Here is a 24940-nt window from a genome sequence, read left to right on the forward strand (position 1 = left end):
ACCAGCTGCATAACCACACTTTGATACGCACTCAACAAGCCATACCTGTCTCCTCCTATTGCATAACGTTTGTAAAGTTACTTCATCAATACAAAGCCCTTTATAAATAATTTATCACGTGTTCTGGGAACAAACCAGTTCTTTGGAGGATCTACTTGAGTGATTACTGAAGTTTCTATGGTAAGTGATGTATTTTGGGGTTGAGGTTTTGAAGTATACAAAGTTTCTATTCTTTTTGTACTTTTGCAGTGTTTTGGACACTTGGTGATTTGCAAGGCAAGTGCAATGCAGATCCTTTGCACCAGTAAAAGTCAAACATATATAAACCCATCCAAGGGAAAGGTACTTATAGCAGCATGGTGTCTGTCTGCAGAACCTGCATGCAGTGCTTTCAAAAGAGGTTCATAGTGCTCTTCCTACTGCACAGCTGCACAACAAAGAGTGGCTCATTCATTGTTCAGTGCTACCTTTCTTTCTCCCAGCTTTTGCAAGCCAAAAACCAAATTAGAATCTGGTTCAGACTGCCTTGAATTAATCTGAATCCAAAAAACAAAGAGGCTGCTCAGAGAAACAGCATTTAGGTAAGCAAATGGGATTTACAAGCCCGTGCAGTTTTTGTTGGCTAGTATATATTAAAATGGTAAATAGCAGTCAGCATTAAAAGAAAATGCTTTATACGAGCAGTAACTCAAACTTTCAACAGTTTTAGGCAATTGCAACAAAAACTATCAAGAAGATGACTAATTTTTACAATTAGTACCTATAATTATAAGAGAATTTGCAGGGTTCAGTAGTCCATCACAAAAATTTATTTTGTTAATTACAGAAAGCTTTTTATACCCTGGGCAAGACTCTATTTGGTTTAGAAGAAATACTTTGGCATAAAGTCAGAAAATGTTCATCACTGTTGGTATCTGGCATCTGGAGTTTAAAGCCTCCTGCTAAATCAGTACTGCAAGTTGATATGTATTTCGTTTTCTTTAGCATGATAAAGCTTCTGCCTTCCAATGCCCAGGTTGTGTAGAAAAATCACTTATCTATTCCAGTTCCCATCCACAGGAACACAGATCTGCAGAGCATTTTCCAAGCATTGGAAGGTTGTACTATTTCCTACTAAGGCTAGAAGTAGAAAACCTGAAGTATGGCAAAATAATTCTCAAGCCAAATGAATTTCATTTAAAAATAAATCTTGAAATACATACAGCATTCTAAAGCAGAAATACACTATGTGATTCACATGATACAGATGTGGCTCATTGCTTATGGCTCACTGTCCACAGAGGAGAACAAACAGTACCGTCCAGTTGATGGTTTTTCAACCATCACACTTGACCAGTAAGATTTTCTCTTTCTTAAGTTTAGAAAGCACTTTCTGAGAAAGCTCTTTCTCTGGATTAACTGGGAATGGCCTGTTAACGCACTGCTGCTGTGCCCCCATCCCAGCCCCTTAAAGAAAAAGTATTTTTGGTCACTCCAGCTTTACCATGGTTAACAATCAGATGTCCTCAGAGCAGGAGTCCCTGGACTTAAAAAATAGCCCTTTTTAGATATGTCAAGTTAGATGTAGGAAATAACTCCTAATTATTGGCCCACCAAAAGATCAGTCCTTTAAATAACTGTACACATCTTACAAACATTTCAAAGGAAAAGCACATCCATTTGTTAGTGTGAATACCACACTGGTCACATAATAACATATAATGTTCATTGTCTCTATGATGTGACCTTGAATTTCATCAAGTGTTCAAGTCTTCTCCAGAAGCAAGTGCTGAACAGTCAGGATAGTGGAGTACTTAAAAACCTCATTAGAATAAAAACAAAAGTTTGGAGGACAGATGCTTTCCCTCTTCTTTTGCTGCCATCCTGCTGGAATCTCCATCCTCTTTCAGTCTCATCCCAACTTTTCTGGTTAAAACCTCTTTTCCAAAACACCCTGGAGTCCAGTTCAGAGGCTTTCAACCTCCCTTTCTGTATTCATGTCTTCTTACTGCTCAATTTCTGTTTTTGCAGGTGTGTCTCAATCTCTTGCTTGAAAACAAGCATCCCAAGCTGGCCATGGGAAGCCTCATTCATGGCCTTGGACTGCATGCACATTTTGTACTGCTCTGGAGTCAGCTCATCCAGACACTGCTTTTCATGCCACAGATGGAAGAGACCCCTAACAGGCGTTCGGATCACCATCAGGTTGCTGTGAAGGTACTTGCGGTACAGATGCACATCTTCACCACCCCAGCCTTTAATGTCCAGGTCAAAGCCACCTGACACAGACAAAATTCAAAATAAAACTAGAAATCCATTAGCAAACTCAATGCTATTAATTGCACTGCAGCTGTTTTCTGATTCCAGTCAGCCCTTTAAAACACACACACTTTCTGTGAACATTTAACTGCCCATCTTCAAATATTTCACCATCAGAGAGAAGTTCTTTATTTGTAATTTTATTTGTAAACAGTGTTTAGATTCTGGTAATTCTATTACACCTAGGAAATGCCTGAACATCTAACCACAGCACTGCTGCAAATTAGTGAGACAGACACATTGGCAAAGGAAAGGGAGGCTAATCATAATTTTCTATGTTTTAGCAAACAGGCAGGTGTATTGGAATGTATTTTTCTTACCTATGTTGATAAAATCAGATCTGTACTGGCAAGTCATCCCAAAACCAAAGTCTCTCCAAAATCCAGTTTCTTTTTTAATAATCTGCACGGAGGGAAAGGAATATTTATATAGAAGCAGAAATGCTTTCAGAGTGAGCATTCTGACCTGAATGTGGTCAGAAATAGGAGCAACTGCCCTTTTATTCTTCCCCATGTGAATCCACAGCTGGTCCTGAACCCGTTTTTGTAGATATTCATTGGATATATCTATATATCTGCCCCCCCAAAACAGCTGTATTCTTAGCTATCATGGATAACCCCCCTGATCCAGAACAATCAGGTTTTGCTCCACTCCTGCTGTTGTAGACCAAGTAGAACAATATCACAGCTCTGGAGATAATTTCTTTGCAGGCAAAGCATCCTCCAAAACTGTTAGTTTCTGTGGGATTCACACCTGATGTAAGAAACATACTGGTAAACCAGGGAAGCCAGACTTTGCTGTCAGAACAGATGGTGGCATCTGCATTGTGGACCACAAGAGCTCTAGAAGAAAACAGTGGTTCTAATCTGATCACACAATCTACAGCTTTTTGATTACATTGATTTTGAGTAACAAGAATAATTTTCCATTACAGAAAATGCTATATCCACCTAAAATTGAACTCCAGAAATGCTTAGTGATAGATATATATCCCATGAAAGCCTTTGTAGAGATGAATGGTCTGCCTTCCTGAGATGGACAATCAAAATATTATGTATTACAGGTAGAAAATCAGAGCACTGAGAAACTATGGCTATAATTTTGAAAGGCAGATATCCAAGTACAGATCTCTAAGGTCATAATTCATGCATGTGAGTGACCTAACCCAATCTGGTGAGACATCCAAGAGCTTCAAGGGACTGGGATAGGCATTTAAATCCTCTGAGCAAGTCAGCAGTACTTCACACTCTTGAATGCCTGGTTAGAAACCTATCCATTAGCAGCTTCTTTAGAAAATCTTGACTTAGTTGTGACAGAATTTCAGAAGATGAGGAAAAAGAACTTCCATTTCTGGTTTTACAAATCCTAGTATTTCCTTTATGAAGAAATGCTCTTCCAAAATTTTCTCTCCTGATTTATTGTTCATGCCTCCTCTTTTTGTTTATAACTCTTGTCACTTCAAATGCTTTTTTAAAAAATTTATTTTACTGCTTACATTGCTATACATTTCATTTCTCATTTCTCCTTTCCTTGAAAAAGCCAAGTCACTGCAGAAGCCAATTAAAAGGAAATAAGATTGAATCTGTCAGGCCTGCACTGTAACAAGAAGTCTCCATCACGATGCCCTTACAGCAAGCTACTCATGTGCATTAGCATTATTATTTCCCATTAGGGCAAGTGGCTGCTGCACAAATCAAATTCTATCCAAGATTTCTGAAGGATTTTTCTCCTCAGAAGCCCAAGTTCCAGGACGGAGAGCCAACACAGTCTTATTTTATTGGCATAGATCTGGCCTTATGCCTGGCAACTAATGTGGGCTAAAAGTACAAAAATATACATAAAAATGTGATTGGCTGTACTTCTTTAAATCAAAAAGCTTTTCTGACATAAGCATCACATTTTATGATTCAATATTAGCTATAAATATTTTCACAATCCTGACAATATACTTTGTGGAATTTATGCTAGCTTGAAAGCTAAACTCTATTTCATTCCCTAAGCACAATTTTTACAAGCTTGAGGATCCCTGACAGGCTCTGAGCAGAGAAAGAAAAGCTTATGTGAATCCCATGGTATGATCAGAACAAGTTTCTTCTGAAATAAAAACAGTACAAGGAATTTTCCAGACACTTCGGTAAAAGGCTTTCTGGCTATATGTCTCATAACACAGAGTAGTTTAAAAAATTACTTTAAAATATTTTGGATTGACTTTTCAAACTCTCATTCTTCATTTTTATGGAGGAACTGCACAAGGTGGAGGTAGTGATGACAGAAGACTGGACTCAGACACCAGGTGATCTTTTTCAACTGTGACTGTCTCTGGGCTCACACCACCCTTAATTCATACTTATCCAGAACAACAGTAGAAGCTGGGATGCTCTGGGGACAGTGTCCAGCCTGGGACAGGATGAGCCCTAGTAAGTGCAGTGCCTGGCAGTAAGAGAGGCAGATGTGGCAGGTTAGGACCTGGCCCAGAGGAACTGAATGAAGCTGCATAGTTGGCTTATGTTTCAATTTCAAAGTTCAGCCACTTAGCAGCACTAGTGGGCAGAGGACTTTGACCCACTGACTCTGGAGAGAAGCAAGACTCCCTTCTATCAGGCCTTTAGGCCCAACAGCAGTGCAACACCAGAGCACAAGAGAATGGAGAACAGTGTCTGCAGCAGTGCCAAGCAATGGCTTGGTCACTAACATTCATGTGAACCTCTCATCTGTGTGCTCTTTCTTCCTCACAACAGCTCCCTCCTCATTCAGGAGACTCATACATTTCTTAATCATATGCCTTATGGCAATGTTTTTAAAAATACTGCTTTTTTCTCACATCAAAATTATGCAGGTGAGATGAAAATCAGTGGAGTTGTGCTGTGTTGTATCAGTACCAGAATAAAGTGACAGTTCCAAGCATGTGATTTGAGTCAGACACTTCAGAAACACACTGTCTGCTCACAGGCAGTTCAGTCATGAACTGTGGGAAGGGAAAGGCCACTGTAAGGTGTTCAAGTAAGTAGGGAATAACTGTGACAGCTCCTGGAGTTCTCCTTTTACTGACTGATCTGAGGACAGCTTTGCTTTTTACAAATGTCATGTCTTCAAATGCAAATAGTATTCAGTGACAGGAAGAAATCAGAGCAAGTCAATGACTGTCACCCCAAAATAGCACACCATGGAGGAATTATTCACTAGTTAGGAAATTCCTTCTAAGAGAGAAGCAGACATTTAAAAAATTCTTAGTTTCCATGTAAAAACTTCAAAAAGGTTTAAAATAAATGGCACCAAGGTACTTCCCAGTGAAAAACACTGCAGAACTCACAGTAAGTTGAGTGTTGTAGTTAATTTTGTCTCTGTGGTGGTCACTGTGCACAAGGAATAGGGAAATGCTATCCAAGAGCACATGTACCTTTAAAAAATGCTTTGTTCAAATAGAAGCAGGCATTCAGAGATGCATGTACTTACCAGCTGTTGTTCTAAAGATGGTATGGAATCATGATGACCATAAATTATACTGGGGTTATACTGGCTGAAGAGAACAGGATAAAATACCTTCTTCCCTGGAAATGACAATGGGTTGTTTTTTTAAAAAAAGCTGTATAAAACACACTTGTCTCTTACATGGTACAGTCCAGACCTGACCATATCCAGACAAAGTCACACAAGTTTTGCACTAAGTCTATGTTCTTTCCACAAGAATGTAAATGTGAGGATATAATTAATAAAAAGATCCTGTTCCAGAAAGAAAGGTGCTGAAGGCAAGAGATTCTATCACAATTGGAGCAAGAACTGTTACAACTGATTTACAGTACCTTCATTACCAATTCAAAGACAAGAATACTCTGGTGAAGGATTTTACAAAATAGGTGGAACCTGTTGAAAGACAATGCACTTCATGAGGAGCAGTACCTGGCTGTGTGTTCAGTCTACAGGAGTTCAAGAATTCAGCTGTGAAGTATATGTCCACATCACAAAAAAAGAGAACAACATTGTTTCCTTTCCAAAATCGAGCACCAACATCTAACCCTTTGCCCCTGGAAAACTCTTCATTCAGCTGGATGAAGGTGAAGTTCTTGAAGTTGGCTGACCTAGAAAGGAAAATATTCAGCGACTTACCCTGTCCATCCAGCTCTTAATACAAGCTGGGGATGGGAACCCCCTATGAAAGAATTAACAGATTAATAGAAACCTGTAGTATCACAGTTCTGAGAGCAACTGGAGGGAAGAGATGTCCTGTTTGACTCTTGAGGAGATTTCGTATCTACGTTCAGAGCTTGACCTGTGCCAAGCACACGCTAGCATTCCTGCCACAGACTTTCTTTGGACAGATCTCACAAAAATCCCAACAAAGTTTAGATTCACAAAAATATCTTCAGTATGCAAATTTCAATTACCTGTGATTACATTACTGTATCTATACAAGGGTTTTCTTCCTACACAAAGAAGTCAAGCAAAAGGCTGTGGTGCCACATGATCTTGACAAATACAGCTATGTAACCAAACTCAACAGAGCAGAACTGGCCAAAAGTATACAGTTCCTTTGTGCTCTACTGAAATTGTCTTCCACCTGCCTTCAGAAGTCAGTTTTCCATCCTAACAGTCAAAGCCACTTTCAAAGAACTAAAGATTTACCAGTGTGTGGGGGGAGGGAAAAAAAAAGCAGTTGCACTGAGGTAAATTGAGTTAAAATCTGCTCTGCAGTTCTAAAGACCACTCTGTGGGACTCTGGGTAACACCATTTTTATTTGATACAAAAAGAAAGCTATTTTCTGCAATGCACTTTAGAACCTTTTGGCACAACTATGAGTTTTGAGTTATCAAGTCTCCACTTCATGTAGGATTGTTGCATATAAACAGTACCAGATGTTCAGGTACTTACTTAGAAGTATTTTCAAGTATTGATTTGACTTCATTCATTTGTTCCTTTCCAAAGTAAACTACAGTGAGGTGAATTCTTCCATCCTGCTGAATGCCCATTTCCCTGGAGAAAAGAGACAGACTTGTGACTTGTTCCAGAAGTTACCTTCCTTCAATAACCTACAGCAGCTGGAGAAGGCAGAGTAGGGTGAACCTCAGAGGCATTCCTGGGGACGTGATTCACTGACAGGCATTCTTGTCCTGAGAAAGCTGCTCGCTTTCTCCCTTAGAAGAGACAGAAGTCTTTCAGGCAGATTACGTACCAGCTCTCTAAGCAGCATTTGTTATATTAATAGGACACTGTTAAAAGAGGCCATCCAGCCCCAGGAAGAATGATCAGGCAGGCAATAACTTCAGCACTCAGGAGAACATGAGAAAGGGGATTTTTATAATATCCTACCTCATAACCTTGAGTTTTTGCAACAGATATTCCAGAGTTCAGATCTTTGGCATTAACTAAAACCTAAGTATTAGCAGAGATCAAATGTGTAGCTCAAGGGTAAGACCAATCTGAGCAAATGCTAGAACCGTGCCTCACTTGCACTAAGTTTGGTTTGTAAGAGTTCATCTATAATCAGCAGAGAGATCAGCATGACCAGAGGGCAATTTCTCCCAGTCTAAAACAAGATTATCAGAATACTAATCAGAAGGCTAATTTAGACAAGGAGCCTATTTTTAGATGGCTGTAATTGGACAAAACATCCCATTGTAAGAGTAAGTATCTTTTGATAACACAGTCTTTTCTGGGCAGCTATTTAAAGTTACATCTCAGTTCAGTTCTTCCTCTGAACATCACATCTGTGCTGAAAAAATAATAGTTTAAGAGGAACTATGCTGAAAGCTTAAATACATTTTTATCTTGCCTTTTGTTGCCTTAATATTTTATCTAATGGAGCCTAGAAAAGTGTCTAGGAGCACTGATTCCCCTTTTCCTGAGAAATGCTCCTTTGCAACTAGTGCATGGCATTCTCATGTTGCCACAATTGTATGTGCCCAACAAATAGATTGAGACTCTTGAGTCAGGTACATGCAAATCAGAAACCCTGATGACTGGAATATAATTGCTTTTATCGCTAATCACAATGCATTAAGCAACCAAATGCCTTTCAGTCTGTAATCTCAAAAATCACTGTGTAGAACAATGAGCTGTTATGTAAAAGTAGCAGTGAGTGAGGTTTTGATAACTATTGTAAATCAAAGGCGACTCCGACGAAGGGGAGAGAGAATGATGCATCTGACTCCATCATCAGAAGGCTAATTAATTACTTTATTATACTATACTATATATATTTCATCTAAACTGAATCTGCCATGCACTCACTCTTGCTCACAACTGCACAGAACTGCACTCATCTCTGATTCTCTCGTGACTGTCCCGTGACAGCCTGACACACACACACCTTTTTGGCCCTGATGGGCCAAGGGAACAAAACATCCTCACTTTGGGCAAACAATCTCCATATTGCATTCTACTTTGGCAAAACACAGGCACAGTAAGTGAGATAAGAATTGTGTTTTCCTTCTTCTCTGCTTGTCTCACAGCTTCTCTCTGTTCAGAGGGCACGTGAATACCACAGATAACTCTTTTAATTGCATCTTACTTTCCTAGTAAGAAAAAGTAAAGCAGCATTGAAGGAAACCCACCTGAAATTCTGCATGAATTGCCGAAATTTGCTGGCTCTCTTGGCCAACGGCACAATGACATTAATAAGTGTGTCAGCCATATTGACATTTTCATTTTTCACTTTCATTACAGGACCAAATGGCCGGAATAAAACAATCTTCTTGAACTGATGTTTTGCATCTCCTTTGAAAGTCAGCTCATACAAGGTGCCTTTATTTTTTTCTGTACGGTAGATCCCTGCATGAAAACAAAAATGAAGAGATTTTTGTATTAAAGTTGGGCTCCTAGGGGGAAAAAGGGGGAAAGTCTTAAGTTGCTACATCTAAGCTGAAAATGCAGCAGAGGCAATGAGATATTTACTTTTATACCAATACACAGTCCACTATCATTTGGAGGAGGCCATCACTGTAGCAGGGACAGAGCCCTGGGTTGCAGGAGCTGTTTGGTATTCTTGCAGGCACATTCCAAAGCTTGGCTGAGTTACAAACCCCTGAAGATTGCCAACTGCTCACTCTCAGTATAACCCAGCAGATGTACTGTCCTTATTTTTCAGACTGCTCCAATTGCACACTGCAGACATGTATGGTAATGGGATGCAGAGGGACTGCAAAGGCAGTCTGCCTCTCTGCAACAGGAGGGATTAGGCCATCTCCCAGAAAGGCCATTTCCTGATGAGCACTGGGAGGAGCTCTGGAAAGTCCCCTGATAAAACTGTGTAAACAGGCCCCAGCCATCAGCTTCACCCACTGTCAGTCAGGACAAAACTCTCCTGTTACTCAGCTCTCAAGAGACTGCTATTTTCTGTATGAATGCCCACTCCTGGTCAAGTAATGGTCTGCAAGGATAACACTACAGTTTGTCAGAGGCTAGACCAGGATACTTAATTCATACAATCATGTATTTATTTCCTGTATGTAAGAAACTTTTGACATACTTGATGGGTGAAATTGCTCTGGTTCATGCTGAGAGCCAACATGAACTATAAAAGCCTCGATCATGCCCCACTGAAATACTATAATATCCTAAATGAGATCAAATTGGCAAAAAGGCTATAGATTTTACCCACTCTAAATGATACTTCAGTCCCTACAGTGTATACTGAAATAAAGCTTTTTCACTGGAAATCCATTAGGTTTAAGAAAGAAAAATTAATGCTAATTCTAACTAGTCATTAAGCCACTGTAAACATCTTAACAACTTAATCAGTACAAGAGTATAATTGCAATGCCTTCCATCTCTTGCAGAAGTTAAAGAGACAAGCACAAATGTCTTGAAAAAAACTCCTCCTCTTAACTTGTTTTTCTTTCTTTTTTTTTTCCTCTCCATCTGGCTAGGAAGCATAGCTTCTTCTGGTTATGAAAAACAAGACCAAAATAAGGCTTGCTTTTTAAAAAATTTTGGTTACTCCCTGATGTGTAACATTGCTGAACATCTGACCCATAGGCTGTCAGCTCTGTCTGTATTTCTTGTGAAAGTCTGGGTCAAAGTTTTCTTCAAAGAGCAAAGTGACATAATCTCTTCATCTTGTATTGCTGCTTTTACATTGGTATAATCAAAAAACTAATGAGGTGTGATTTTATCTGGAGAGAGTTCTGTGGGCTGTCTTATCTTCACTATCATTCTCCAAGTCTTTTATTCTTAATGAACACTTCAGCTGGTTAATAATATATGCAGATTTGCTGATCCATTATTCACTTCATGTTTTATTTTTAATATAAGCTGATTCAACAAATGCTCCAATCCTCCTTCTAGCATAGTAAATGAATCTAGGGAGATAGCAGCTCCATAATTCTTTTGCTGCTAATCTTTCAGAGTTGTGCCCTTGACTCCTCCTAGCTTTTTTCAGAAAGTCTGCCCAAGCTGCAGACCATGAACTACATCTGTTACTGAACTGGAGCTCATCTGAATAGTGGCCTAATAGTCCCTTGATTTCTTCCTCCTGGTGGCCAGAGAGTAGAAATCTGGGCCTTTGAACTCTGCTCACCCATTTATTCTTACAGAAAGCCTGCTGATGATCTGAGTGCATTGTTGGTTGCACTCATTTGCTCAGGCAGTTTTTGAACACAGGTTTTACCAAAGATGTTTGTGTTTGAAAGGTTAAGGCAACCTTCTGACATTCAGATAAACAAAATTCTAAATTAAATCTGATTTTCATTCCCTTTAGAGATAAATTGATAGGACTGTTTCAAACGTGTTTCACATGTTTGACATAGTGAACTGACATTTTTTCATAATAAATAAGTTCTAAATTTAATTAACAAATCTAATAGTATCTACCACACAATATTTCAGCTTTTGCTTTTACATTCTCTTCTACCTAACCCAGCCAAGAAACAGTGACCCCACAAATTCCACTTCCCTGGAGAGAGATGTACTATCCAATAAAGGAAACCTTGCCAAATAAGAAGTACCTTAAAGAAGAATGCAAGTTTGTGACCTGGCTGGGGTCCCTCACAGGGCTATACACACAGAGGCTGCTTCTAAATCTGTAGTTTTGTTCTTGTTTAGTACTTCTACTATGGCTGAAAACAAGTAGCTTAGGTGTAGGCATTTATACAAAATGGTAATCCAATAATTTATAGTCATAACATTTTATAATGAAGAGAACTGTATGCAAGTTTAATGCCTCTAATTAAATATTGCTATTCTTCACAAATATTTAAACTATTTGTTTTTCATTTTTAAAAATGTTCTTTCCTTTTAAAGTATCTTCTTTTTAGAAGCAGAGAACAAAGTGATTTGCCCAAGGACAGGCAGTGAGCTTTGGAAATGAGTCTGAATGTCTTGAGTCACTCTGGTGACTCGCCCAGCAGAACATCCTGCCTTTAACAAATGCTTTCCATTTCCAAAGGCTCTACTTTATTTGTGCCACCAGGACTTTCTACGTGATCCAGGAAGATGTGTTAAACAGCCTCAATTCTGAGATATGAACTATGAGGGGAGGAAAAAGTAGTCTCAAAAAAGTGAACAAAAAACCCTTTTCCTTCAAAGATTGCTTCTGAAATGAAAGCCTTGGAAAGGCCAGATATTAAATAGGGATAAAAGAATGTTAATTGATCATCTATTGCTTCCATTACAGCAGATATGTTTCAGAATATGCACCATTCCTTTCAGAGACAGAGAGAAAAGTCAAAGCCTTTGGAAACCTAATGTAAAAATGTAAACAGGAACTCTGTGTCAGCAGATAGAATGGCCCTAAGATGAAGGGAAAGAATAAGTGAGAGGCAAAAATGGCCTGGGCTGAAGAACTGATGAAAGAGCAGTAAGTCTCCAGTCTTCAGGGCAGCAATTCCCAGAGCTCTCTAAAGAAATGGAAAACACCTGATGTCTATTCAGCAGGGCAGGCAAACAACTGCCAACTATATGGATCGACATGAAATGTGTAACTAGCAAACAGCCATGCATTCTGAACAAAATGCTGTTGAGTGGATGACAATTCTAGCCTCAGTTCTACAGACTACAGGCTTCAAGTCTCCTAGTGTCTCTAAAACACTGCCTGGACTCATGTTCATTAATTCCCTTCTGTTAGATGATGTAGGAGCCACTATGAGGATTTATCAGAATTTGTTGTCCTCGTTTTAACTCAGTACTACAATGGTGTTCCCACTTCACATGCAGTAAAATACAGCATCTTATCCTTTGATGAAAAGCATAATTCCTTTCTCCCAGTAAGCAGCCATGGCAAAATTCCATCAGATAGATCGCTACCAGTAGCTGCCCATTTGAGGAAGCAAAGCTATTCCTTTTTCCTTTGCCTCTGAGACCTTGATTAAAATTCCAGTCACTAGACAGCCACATACTTTAAGTAGGAAAACGTTTGATCCAGCATATTTGAAGGTGTTATGGCAGGGCATTTCTTAAAAATCCAGGGACTTTCTGGAGCTGTTCACATTAGGAAAGAATATCATCAGGCAGTGATTCCATTCACTTATGGAACACAATACTGAGGCTTGTCAGTCTCTGAATTATCATCTCCATCTCTGAGAAAATGAGCAACTCCCAGATCTATTTGGTGCTGCTGCTATTTACATAAATTAATGACCAGACCTGTTATCCTGCTTTCTGAGCAAGTGGCTTTCTACTGGAAACAGAACAGTCCTTTGCCTGCTTATAATACACAGAAATTTCTTTTTTTTTCCCCATGCTGTTTCTTACTGACTCCCCTTGGCAGAAAGCTAGTGAACTTGGTTCATAAGTGGGAGGAATAAAGGGGAGAGGGAAGCAGTATAGCAGCTGAACAGTCCAAGTGCCTCTGTCAGGAGAGAAGCTAAGCAGAGAAGCAGCCAGATGGATACATCTCCAGCTCCAGGGAGAAGGTGTGGCTCCCTTGGTTTTGATTAAGGGGGGGAAAAATGGAAAATTCCACTACGTGTCAGCTATTGCTCTGGAAGGAGAACTGAGAATCCTATCCAAATTTCATGTAACAGCAAATCTGCTGAGAAGGAGTTTAACTCCGATTAAGGTACTAGGGTCATAGTCTAATTTCCACACACAAGTTACTCTGTCTAGAAACTGCAGAGAATGCAACACTAATTTTAAGATGCCACAGAGATAAAACATTTCTCCTTTAATGCAAGAAGTGTTTGAAGAAACATTTCCCCTCTGCAAAGACAAGAATAAATGCACAAAATTAAAAAAAGGAAGAGATACAGACCCCAACTGAGTTTATTGCCACACACCACCGCTCTACCTAACAATGAACTAGTACTGAAAAAGTGATAGCAGGTGCCAGGATCCACAAGAAAAGAAAAATCCACACAGGAGGTCGAGAAAACAAGATTACTGTGCACAACTCTATCTTCTAGCTAGACTCAGGATCAGCAACACACTTGAGCAAAGCTGGTGTCAAAGGCATCTCTAAGTAGAGCAGAAACAAGGACACAAATCCCACATACTGACAGCAGCAGTTCAGATTTTAAATCCTGTCTCTGACCCTGATTACCTGATTTTCATTTCAGCACATCTCTCCACCTGATCAACCTTTCAATGAGAGCAGTAGCCCCACATTTAACATGAGAGGCACACAGTTTTGTGTGCTGTTATTGCTTAAGCAGCTGGAAAACACTTAGAGGGTTAGTGCTATTACTTTCAGTGCAAATCTGGGCACTCCCAGAAATCTCCAGCTGCCCATGGCAGTTCCAGAAAATGAAAACATCTGGCTTGGTGGCTGGGTTAATGGACTCGACTCGTGGTTGCGGTGTTGCTGGACTTATACTAAGTTGCCGGAAGCTGACACAGAATCCAGCTTATTACTCATTGTGTAGGCAGTAGCACCTGCAGAGCACTGTTTCCAAAACAAGTTCAGAGTCCAAAATATACTTGAAATGCAGAACTGGAACAGATAATTCAGTCCTCCCTACACATACTGAAGTTACACAGAGCAATGGATTTGTCCTTTGATTGGCAGTTTTTGCCATTCTTGGGAGAATAAAGTTGGGGGGAAAAAAGAGTGACAAGAAGTCACAGAGATGTCCAAAGGGATTTGGCAGGGAAATTTTCTGCCAAGTCTCTTTGTTTCCAGCCCCAATACATGGATCACTGCATTGGCAAACAAATCAGTCTGCCCTGATGAGTGAGAATTAGAATTTGTTCCCTTGCACCTGCAGAAGTAAGGACCTGCCTCACAGGTCCTTTTTTGCCTCACAGGGGAGGACATAAGGAAGGTTCCTTGAGCTCAGACTGAGCTGTACAGAGGCCTCCAGTTTCTTGAGCTCTAAGTCATGTGAAAGACTTCCTCCCTCTGGAGAATTTCACCATGGTATAAGAAAGCCAGCAAGACCATTAGTGCATGAAGAACCTCCACAGAGCCAGCACTAGCATGCATCTCTTCCCCGCATCTTCCTGCACTTGTTCCCCGAGCACAGCACTGGTACCTTGTCAAAGTCTCTTAATTATGCATAAAGGCAGGCTCACAGCTTAATTGATATTAAGCAATGTGTTTCAGGAAACATCTTTCTCCTGACCCTCTCACATGGAAAAGGTGGTGCCAAACCGTCATATCTGCTTGTTCAGCACCTATAAAAACTGTAGAAACATATTTTGAAAAGATAAACTAAACAACAAACAGAAAGGAGGAGAATGGCAGCATGGATTTGAACTGCAGTTGCCAATGTTAACTCTGGAAATAGATCTGGGATTGCAGCCTGGTCAGTCGCTCCTTGCTTTGTAAGTTTTGAGGCAAGCGCATGACTAGAGAGCTGTGAGAACACATTGGTGTCACTACAGGACACAACGTTGTCACCAGGTCCTGTTCCCCAGGAAAGCTGCCATTTTGCAATAGTGCCCGAGACAGCATCACTAGGTCACAGCACTGACACTATCCCAGACATCTGTGCTCTGACACAGCTCCCATCTCCCTCAGCAACTCAGTCACGCAGAACTCCTCCCCAGCACTGTGTGCACCTTCTAACCTGCTCTCTGCATACGAACCTTCCACGAAGTCGGAGGCTGTGTATAGGCGGGGTTTTGCTTTGCTGACCCCATCTGGCTTGTTCAGGCTCCCCACTGCTAATTCGATCACCTCTATCAACTCATCTCGCTTGTCCTTCCTTACAGGCTTCTCCTCTGGGTGCCGTGTCAGCCCTGTCTCCAGCTGGTAAACCTTCTGGAGGGTGAAGCTCTCAAAGGGCACTGCTGCATACTCTGTGGACAGCTTAACACCGCTGTGCACCTCTGCTTTGTCTACTTGGGAACGCAGGAAGGCCAACAGGTTGGCCTGGGCCTTCTCTGGCTTACTGTGGTCAAGCTGAATGTCCAAGGGGTCTGGGTACTGGTTCTGCATGTTCTTAAGCTGCTCGGTCCTGCCCTGGAGCTCAGCCTTCAACTGGGCAATTTGTTTCTTCAAGCTGATGATGTAATTGTGGTGTTGCTCCTCTCGCTCTTGCAGAATGGCTTCATATCCCTCCTTCACAGTTGGACTGTGCACCCTGGGCAAGGCAAGCTGCTGGTTGTCACCCTTGGGTGTGCAAGCCAACATATAAACAATAGACACTGAGCAACAGGCCACCACCAGCAGGCCTACAAGTCGGGGAAGAAATAGAATAAATCCTCGTCGGAGCATCATATCTCAAAAAAGCAGAGTCTAACCCCACACATGCAACAGTTCTTATGTCCATGCAGTGCCACAGAGGCCTCTGGTCTTGGAGTACTCTTACACAGATACATGTATGTGCAGGAACTGGTTTGTCAGCTCTCCTGAAATGTGTGCTCTGCCTCTATATGGAGCTCTCTCTGGTGTGTACCCAGCAGGACCAAAAGACAAGTTGTGAAGCAAACAGGACACGTCCTGATCCTCATGGCAACACCTATGTTGTTGCAATATGATCAGACGGTGGCTGATGGAGCCTGAGGACCTGAAAGATAAATGACAAAGACAGACAAGTTAGAATTTGGTCATTCAGTCCAGACCATTTAGCGTGTTCTAATTTAGCTTGTTTCTCAGCTGCTCTAGCAGATCTCAAAGCTGTGAAGTGCTTGGGCTAAGACCCTAAAGGTGCCAAGGTCCTTATGTGAAAAATCCCATATGTATCCCTTTCACTGTTAATAACATGGCTTGGCCCATTGCCATGGGAAACTAGTCCAGGCCTCAAAGACTCCCATGCTTCACAATAATTTGGAAGAGTCTAGTGGTCGGATGCTAAAATGCTCAGTTCATCCAGGCATTGATGGCCCTTCAGGTGTTCTCAAATCTTGGAGTGTTCACTCAAGTTTTGAAAGGAAGGCACTCAGTCCCAGAGCTACCGCATACATTTTAGCTTCCAGGCAGATTTTTTCAAAAATGCCAGATGACAAATATAGTCCATTTGAACATATGAAGCCTGACCTGGAGTAGAAATCTGATTACCAGAAAACTAAAAACTGTTATCAAGGCCAATTACCACAACTATCATTGTCTTATATATCCTACCAGATGCTCCCATAAAAAACAGATAATGAGGAAGAGGACATATTCTAGGAACACTCAGACCAATTTTACCCAAACTCAACAGAAGCTTTGTTGCAATTTTGAAGCTGTCATCATTGCACATTATTTTAATATTTCAAGACCCTCTTCTGTTTCTTATAACATTATGAAAATCTGTGCAAAAATGTACAGTACGACCATTTTTTCCAGTCTGCCTAGGACTATAGACCACAGAGAAGGTGGAACTGGGAACATTATAATTTTTAATAAAACTTCTTCAAGTATATATAGAAAAGGGGAAAAAATTAGATTATTGAAGTTGAATATTGATCTAGCTATAAGCTACATTAAAACAATTGTGCTGAGAACATTACCAGAGAGATTTTCAAAATCCCTTGGGTTTGGCCTAAACCCATACTGGTGCAAGGAACTTTATCATATACCCAGCTGACTGTACACTTAGGTATCAAGGCTGAGTGACATCCTAGATTACACATTGTTAGACACAAACACAATCAAATTAACCCCTTGGTGCTCTCCCCTTGGATGCATGCATGACATCGTTTTACTCTTTTGACAGAGAGAGTCACAGTCCTTTTAGGCATACATCCTTGCTGGCACACCCTTAAGCAAAAGCAGTTTGACTAAGAATAAGACTTTCAGAGTTATTTTCAGTTATTTCTAGTATTGAATCAAAGTCTTATGTAGGACTTTTTATAAACTGCTCTGTGGCTTCCCCCCCCCCCCAATCTTGATTGACTATTACTCCATATGCAGCAGTTACACAGAGATATTTCTGATGTTTGGACTGTTATTATTTTATCAGTTTGCAGAGCTTCTGGGAAAAAACCCAACTTTGAGCAGGAATTGAGGGGGCTAGAATGAGCCATAAAAATAGTACTGTGTTTTTTTCAAAGTAATGCTAAATTACTTTTATAGCATTTCTAGGATTCTCCAGAAAATGTCAGCATTTTCAAAGAAAGAATTGCTGATTTTCAAGAAAATATTCAAGCAGCAGGAGAAAAGGACAGGATGAAGTTGGCGCCCTTACCTTTTTGATGTGATTTCTTTGGAACATCTTGGTCTGCTACAGCTTCTCCTCAGCTTGCCAAAACCATTGCCTGTTTATCTCCCTTCTCATGCCTTTCCCAGAAAATGAGTGTACTATGAAAAGTGCTGTCAACCTCAGAACACCTCTTCATTGCTTTCATATTTGTCAGCTGCCTACATCTTCAGTCTGTCTCTCGTGTGGTGAAAGGCTGTAGTGGAGACGCTTCCTATGGATGCACTAAAAATGTTGGCCTCCTGCAATGTAAAGGAGCTTGTCAAAGCAGGGAAAATTAATCTGGGCATTTCTAACTGTACAACAGATCTGGCTAGAAGACTGTAAGAAGGTAGTGTGCAGGGAGACAGGGTCAGGAAGTGGTGAGATGTAGTACATAAAACACTGCTGTGCTTGTATGCTTCCCTTCACACAATTAGTCCATTGACTGAATTGGCAGAAGCTGAACATCAGTGAAAGGATTAGTTGTACTAACATGGTATAAACTGAAATTACATCTCAATGGCTTAGATAAACACACTATTTAATTTCTATAAGCAGCAACAGATTTGAGTTTTGGTCAAAGAGCTCTTCAAACATTGACCTAAGAATATATATGTATATAGATAGCCATCTTCACTAAAATGTAGTATCTCTCTCTTCAGGATATTATCTCTTTTCTACATAGTTTTCTGGTTTGAAATCTCTGCCATCAAAGATGGATCTTTATAAACATTTCAGGACAGTAAATTAGCAGAGCTGCTTTGTCCTTTGAAACACCATTTTCATAGTAAGGAATTGAGACCATGGGGACTTTAACTTTCTTCACAGGATTTTACCATCATGACTGGAGGCATCCTGACAAGAAGCTTTCATTGCTTGCACTCTGGATCTGTCTTATTAAATTGTACTGGTAGCTTCAGTGGCACTGCCTTACAGTGACTGACATTTAAATATACAGCTGTTACTGTCCTACTATCTCATGGGCATGCTTGTGAAAGCAGTCCCTATCCAGGTCAGTGCCAAAAAAAGCAGATTACTTTAAATCAACACCAAAGGTGGTCACAGCTAAGGCATGTCAGCTGCATAGGCAAGTACCAGAAAGCCAGGGATGGTAACTCCTCCTAACAACCATTCTGTTGATTTCACCAGACCAACACAGTTTCACACCAACCGAGACGAAGAGAAGACAAACTGAAATGTTATTTTTTTTCCTAGGAACTGACAAAAACGCCTCTGTATTTTCACAGCAGTCAGCTGCATCAAGTAGTATTAGTCTCTTTGCAAGGAGAAGCTGTAACAAATATGCAGTGATTAGTCTGGTGGCTGAGGGAAAGGGAATTAATTCTTAAAAAAGCCTTCACTTGCAAAAACATCTTCAACCTCAGTTCAACCTGTTAGCCCAGCCAGAGGTCAGCCCTGCTCACAGAGGTGCTTTTCACTTGCTTTCAAGGAGCCTGGGCCCAAAAAATGCTCTAAACACAGAAACAGATTCTGTCATCACTCTAAGCACTCTGTGAACATTCCTGCACAGTGGAGGGTGCTGCACCCAATCACAGGGAGCGGCAAAAAATGAAAATTGGTTGGTTTGAAATTTCAGATGGTATGCACCCATCACTGTTTCTCACCAACATCTGAACTTTCATTGGACTGTAGAGATACAGGAAATTCACCTCTGCACAGAAATGACAATGTATTTCAAGTCTGAATTTTTGACTCTCGAAAACCACACAGAGAATCTGTGCAGGAGAAAGGGACTCAAACCAAAGTATGTCTGTATATATATCTCCTCTCTGAGCTTCACAATTTCTGCACTCCTCATGTTGAGGACAGAAATGAATGGCAAAAGCTCAGTCATATTTGCAGAGGCAGTGGTCTCTCAGCACATGTGACATTATGCAGGATAATTCCATGTTTTTAAGTACTTTCTGCCACAGCTTCTTATTGTAGGTGTAATTCAGACTGGCAACTCCCATTTTAGCTCACAAAACTTTGAAATTCCTTTTATTTTCTTTTTTTTTCAGTAGAGGCAGTAAGTGGCAGAAGCTGCAATTAGGTTTTGTGTAGGTGTTTGAAACATCTTCATTGAATAGCAGCACATGTCGCTGTGAGATTTCAGTAGAATCATAATAATCTCTGAGATGAGCTGTGGGGAGGAGGAAACAGATGTTCCACCCAGACTTTTAAGTGCCTTACAAAAATAGAGAAAGACATTCTGCAGCCACTTGTAATTTACCTTGAACTTCTTAATTACAAGGACTGTGCATAGCACTGCAGACAAATTAGTCTGCTTTAAATGTTAGGAGCAAGATTTTTCCCCTTAGCTTCTCAACAGGAATCCAAGACCCTCAGCAGAATAGAACATGTCACAGGGATTAAAATTTAGTCTCACATAACAATTTACATACTTTATGCAAAAATTAATTCTATTTCTCCTTATGGCTAGATCATGATTTCTCAACTACTTCTCAGCCCAGTTCTTCTGTCTAGGGCTAAATTAAACAGAAGGCTGAATAAAGAAAAAAGCCTGTCTGATAAATGGACTGGGTGTACCTTCTTGGCCTTCTTCTATTGTTCCCTGTTAAAAATGCCACCGCTCCCTCTTGGGTTGACACTCACACATCCCAAACAAACCACTCAAAATCTTAACATCTGGTTTCCAATCTTCAATCCAAATAAAGGGTTAGTAAGAAATAGTATGCAGAATGAAAATGTTAAATGTTAATAGTTGAAGACAGTAGACAACTTACTGTAAAACTCTTCATTTCCTAATCTTTGATTCTGGAGTCATCTTCAACAGAAAGTCTTACTTACATTGTCACATGTTCTCCAGAAATCCTCAAAATCTAACCCTGCCCACAGAAGGACAATTACACTGTTCCCCTCTGTAAATAACAATTACAGACTGATCCTCTTGCAAATAGGTTACAACAACAATTAGAAGCTGACTTCAAAAGAAGAAGCCCTCAAAACTTTAACAGTCCTGGAAATATTGTATTTTCCTCTTGTAAATGAACTGAGAAGTAGCTGTTTCATTCAAGAAGCAGCTTATATTCAAGATATTGCTATAGACTTCTCACTCTGGAAGCTACAAAACCAGTGCAGAAGTCCTAACTTTTGCCTTTGATAGTATCTGGACCCTATTTCTGCTAATTTAATTGGGTTCCTCTTATAAGGGTGAAGCATTAACTTTATCTGCTGTGCCACTTTAGCTGAATTCTGAGCTCCATGTGTACTTGTGTTAGACCATCCACTTACATGTGGTCTCACTGCTCATGAAGGGAACTTTCCCAAAGACAGTCCAGAACAGAAACCAAGATTACTCTGAAAGCCTTCTGCTGTCATATGCAGTAAACATGCCAGAGTTGTTTTAACTTCTACAGTAGCCATTATTACTCTTACAGTAGACATCCAGTAATAATTATTTCTTCTACAGTATCATTTCTATTTAAACAAAGCACTCAAAAGGAGTACTGAGGTCCCTTGGTCCTCCCAGTGCATACCTATTCTGTGTGTGGGTTTATCAATGTGTATACACACAAAAGAGTGAAAGCACCATTGCTTTCCTTTCTCCAATGTTAACAAAACTAGTTTTAAAGTTAAAAAAAAACACAGAGGATAAGCAGTAATTAATTTCTAACTACATCTGAAAAGAACCTAAAATTATCTCCACACTCCAATAACATTGTTTTTTCTGATAAAAACCCCATTACTTCAAATAACTACAACACTCCTAAAACTGCTTTCTCTGCCCCAGAGCAATGTTATCTGTGTAAGACCTGGCAGTTCTTGAGAGATCAATAACCAGCCACTCCAAGGGTCTGTATTAGGAATGCTATTTTTTGTATGAGGTACTCAGATTTCCACTTTACAACCAAAACACACCACCCTTCTCTGCTAAACACGCTGATCTATAGATGTACAACCTGCACATCCTCAGTGCAACTATTACCTGGGGGTACTATAGGGCACTTCCAAAAGCCTTCACAGGACTTTTCTGCAAGTTTCCACCACTCTGTCCTTCCTCCAGTAAGGACATGACTGATCCATGCCTTGTCAGGCTCCAAAGAGAAAATGCAGAGAAGAGATAACAAGAATGCAATGCTGCTGCAGAGATGCTGTGACTCACAAAGACCATCTCCATGCTACTACAAGAAAAAAAGACAAGGTTTTTCTCTAAAGGTCCATTTCTCATAATCAGGTTCTGGCCTGGAGTTTTAGGAATTCAGTTACTCCAAAAGAGTTTTGAACTTTGCTAAAATGGAGACGAGGAATATGCTTCTGAGTTGAGCTGGAATTCAACCTGGTCTTTTTAGAGCAAATTAGCAAACTATCATAGCTTCCAGAACTAAAAATTGATGGCAGGGCTGGACATCTGAGATGTCCAACTTAGCCAGAAGATCAGCATCTTCTGAACATGATCATCACTTTAATTTCATTTAGGTGAGTACCATCTCTGTTTTGTAGATATGGAAAAGAGGAGCATTTTTGTCCAATCATATGATGCTGCAAGACAGCATCAAATATAGCAGCATGCTGAGAACAGTTTCTTTTTGTAGGAAATTAGCTAACAAAACAAGGACAAGCTACATCCAGGGAACAGCTAAATAATGCTACTCTAATTTACTTCATTTTAAGATCTAATTCAATTTCTCTGCATGTAGAGAGCTTCCAGATAGACTAACTCAGCTTTAGCATAACACCAATCTATACCAGCTTCTGAAATATCTTAGAATCAGAGTATTATTAAATTATTAAATAATTATTAGTAGTAATACTAAATCCTTTAGTATTTCCTGATTAAAACAAATAATGGGATACATTTTGCTTATCCATTTAATTCTGTACCTCGGAAAAAATGCTATTATTTCACTTTGAAATGTTTACACATGCACCCTCAGTGATTTACACAAGCAAAAGAAAACTGACTGCCACCACAGGAATTAGCAGTCATTCCTTTTAAGAATGAAGGTGTCCACAGCTTTATGAAAGTAGCTCAGGTCAGCAGCATCAAGCCCTGTAAAATTGAAGAGATCTACACCTATGTGGGGACACTCTGTGAATGCTTGTTGGTTTAGACCATCTCTTCATGAGTGTTACTTAAAACATTTTCTTGTACAAAATTCATATTAATGTCACTTTATGCAAGGAACCCCAAAGATTCTCCCAGATGTACATCCCAAAGTTCCACAGCCAGATTTTCAATGAAATCTGAAGCCCAGTAGGTCATGAATCAGGGAGGGTTTAACACCTATCTAATTAAGCAAAAGCATCATTTATCCGTGCATGGCTAAGTTGTGTTCAGAAACAGAAAAGCCTAGCTAGGCTGAGCTGCAGGGTGGAAAGCATTTTGTATCTCTTCCCATATTTGACTAGGACTTCTTTAGTCAAGGCTATAAAACCTTTCATATGTTTAGCTGCCAGTCCAGGCCTTCATCTACAAGTGCACAGTGCAGTGAAACCCCCCTGATTTGAGAAAAACTGTGAGGTGATAAAGTACAGTAACAGGGACTGGAGGTATCTATCCCATCAAGGTCCCTGTAAGGTAGCAATAAAGATTTAAGATGTTTGAACAATCCAGCCTGACCTGGAGGTTATGTCTTCCTCTCCTTGCCAGAAATCCCTGGTACAGCTAGAATGCTCTGTACCAAGCTGGATGTGGACTTGAACTTCATTAACTCCAGCAGAGTTGGCAGGGGAAGAGGTTTCCTCCCTCCTGAGTCCAGCATGTGGGAACTGAGAAGAGACATCTGGCTCCCAGAAGTCTAATGTTATATTCTTATAGCAATGCAGAGCCCTAAATTTTGAGCTCCTTGTACTTGAAATTAAATTTTCTGGGTAGCATGGTATCAATACAGAGCTTTAAATAAAATAATTAAGAGCAAAAGAGACAACAGAAAAAAACATTTTGATAGCCAAGGTATTAAGGATTAGGTAGGTTATCTAGGCTGAGCAAGAATTAGCAGGATAGGAACTAATTTTGCTGACCAAAATGACTTTTAATCTGTGGTTTACATTACAGGAGAAAATCAAGTTTTAGACTACAAACTAATAACCATGAAGGCAGAAAACAACTGCAACCTGGTTCAGAATTAGAGAAGCTACCCAGGCTCTGCACAGAGCACCAATACATGCAGCATTAACAGCTCTCCTGTACCAGCCCCCAAGCTCCACTGATCTGCATTTGGCTGTCAGTCTGGTCTGTACTGACAGGAAGAGGCCAGGGCCCTGATTCAGCCCCCACTTCCTTCCTCCTCCAGGTTAGTGTTACTCGAAAACAACGTGCCACAAGGTGTCCTTTCCTTCAGCACCACTGTTTTGATACGTGGTTTTGGTCAAAGGCCCAGGGTTTCCTTGATATACCAGGAAACCACCTCCTAGCAATTCTTTGAAAAGCCCAAGCTCTTTCAGTTATTTCAGTAAAACAGTTTTCCTCTTTCTAGAAGAAGTTTCCAAATATGTTTTCCATTTTTTAATTTGGAGCTCACATAATACTTGAATCTCACTGACTTCACCTTCATCATTAAACTAGCTTATTCTTTACTATGGGAACTTGAAAAGATAAATCACAGCAAAGGTCTAGGCAGAGATGAAAAGAAAGGAAGGCTTTTTAATATTTTATATTATACAGTTTTCTATCCTCTTGACCATGAAATTCTTCTTCCAAAAAGGAATTTTAAAAAAACCAAACCTGAGTACAACCAAAAATTAAAGAACTATCTTGCAAAACACAGCTGTCTACAAACTTTCATTCAGGTCAATTGATTTCAACAGAATGAAGATGTTCATCATTGTATCATATTTTATTACTTACATAGATTTATTTTTAAATAGAATATTTCAATAAGTTGAGAATCCCTACTTTGTTTTAACAAATCACAGGGCTTCAAATTTCCAATTCCTGTCAGTTTCTGTATCTTTGAAGGTGTCAGAATGCACACAGGTCCACAGAAAACTGCTTTTGGTCAAATGGCTACAAGAAAAAAATATTCTTTTACATTTATGAAAAATGTCTTCACATTTCTATATCCTTTAGTTAAGTAAACCAAGCCACATTTTCAAGTGTTAATGAGACACCTGATCACAGTTACTTTGGTTAAGTTTTCATCTCTGATCCTCAAATCATATTAAAAATGGAATCTATCTTTCAATTGCTTTATAAGCAATT

The 24940-nt window shown here is 39.9% G+C and overlaps 1 protein-coding gene across 3 annotated transcripts in view; it reads right to left on the reverse strand.

The window, feature by feature from the left end:
* Positions 1-786: 786 nt before the first annotated feature.
* Positions 787-24940, reverse strand: part of CSGALNACT1 (chondroitin sulfate N-acetylgalactosaminyltransferase 1) — a 42012-nt gene continuing 17858 nt past the window's right edge. For all 3 annotated transcript variants that reach the window (XM_071431735.1, XM_071431732.1, XM_071431733.1), the window contains 8 exons: positions 17782-18035; positions 15257-16179; positions 8848-9064; positions 7166-7267; positions 6196-6374; positions 5752-5846; positions 2619-2700; positions 787-2258 (listed from right to left, as the gene is read on the reverse strand). In XM_071431735.1, coding sequence (XP_071287836.1) covers positions 1975-2258; positions 2619-2700; positions 5752-5846; positions 6196-6374; positions 7166-7267; positions 8848-9064; positions 15257-15890 — 1593 coding nt within the window. In that variant the 5' untranslated portion in view covers positions 15891-16179; positions 17782-18035 and the 3' untranslated portion in view covers positions 787-1974. The remainder of the gene's footprint in view (positions 2259-2618; positions 2701-5751; positions 5847-6195; positions 6375-7165; positions 7268-8847; positions 9065-15256; positions 16180-17781; positions 18036-24940) is intronic.

Source organism: Agelaius tricolor, unplaced genomic scaffold (genome assembly GCF_023055355.1).
Source record: "Agelaius tricolor isolate 1412-34295 unplaced genomic scaffold, bAgeTri1.0.p SCAF_8, whole genome shotgun sequence".
NCBI classification, from domain to species: domain Eukaryota; kingdom Metazoa; phylum Chordata; class Aves; order Passeriformes; family Icteridae; genus Agelaius; species Agelaius tricolor.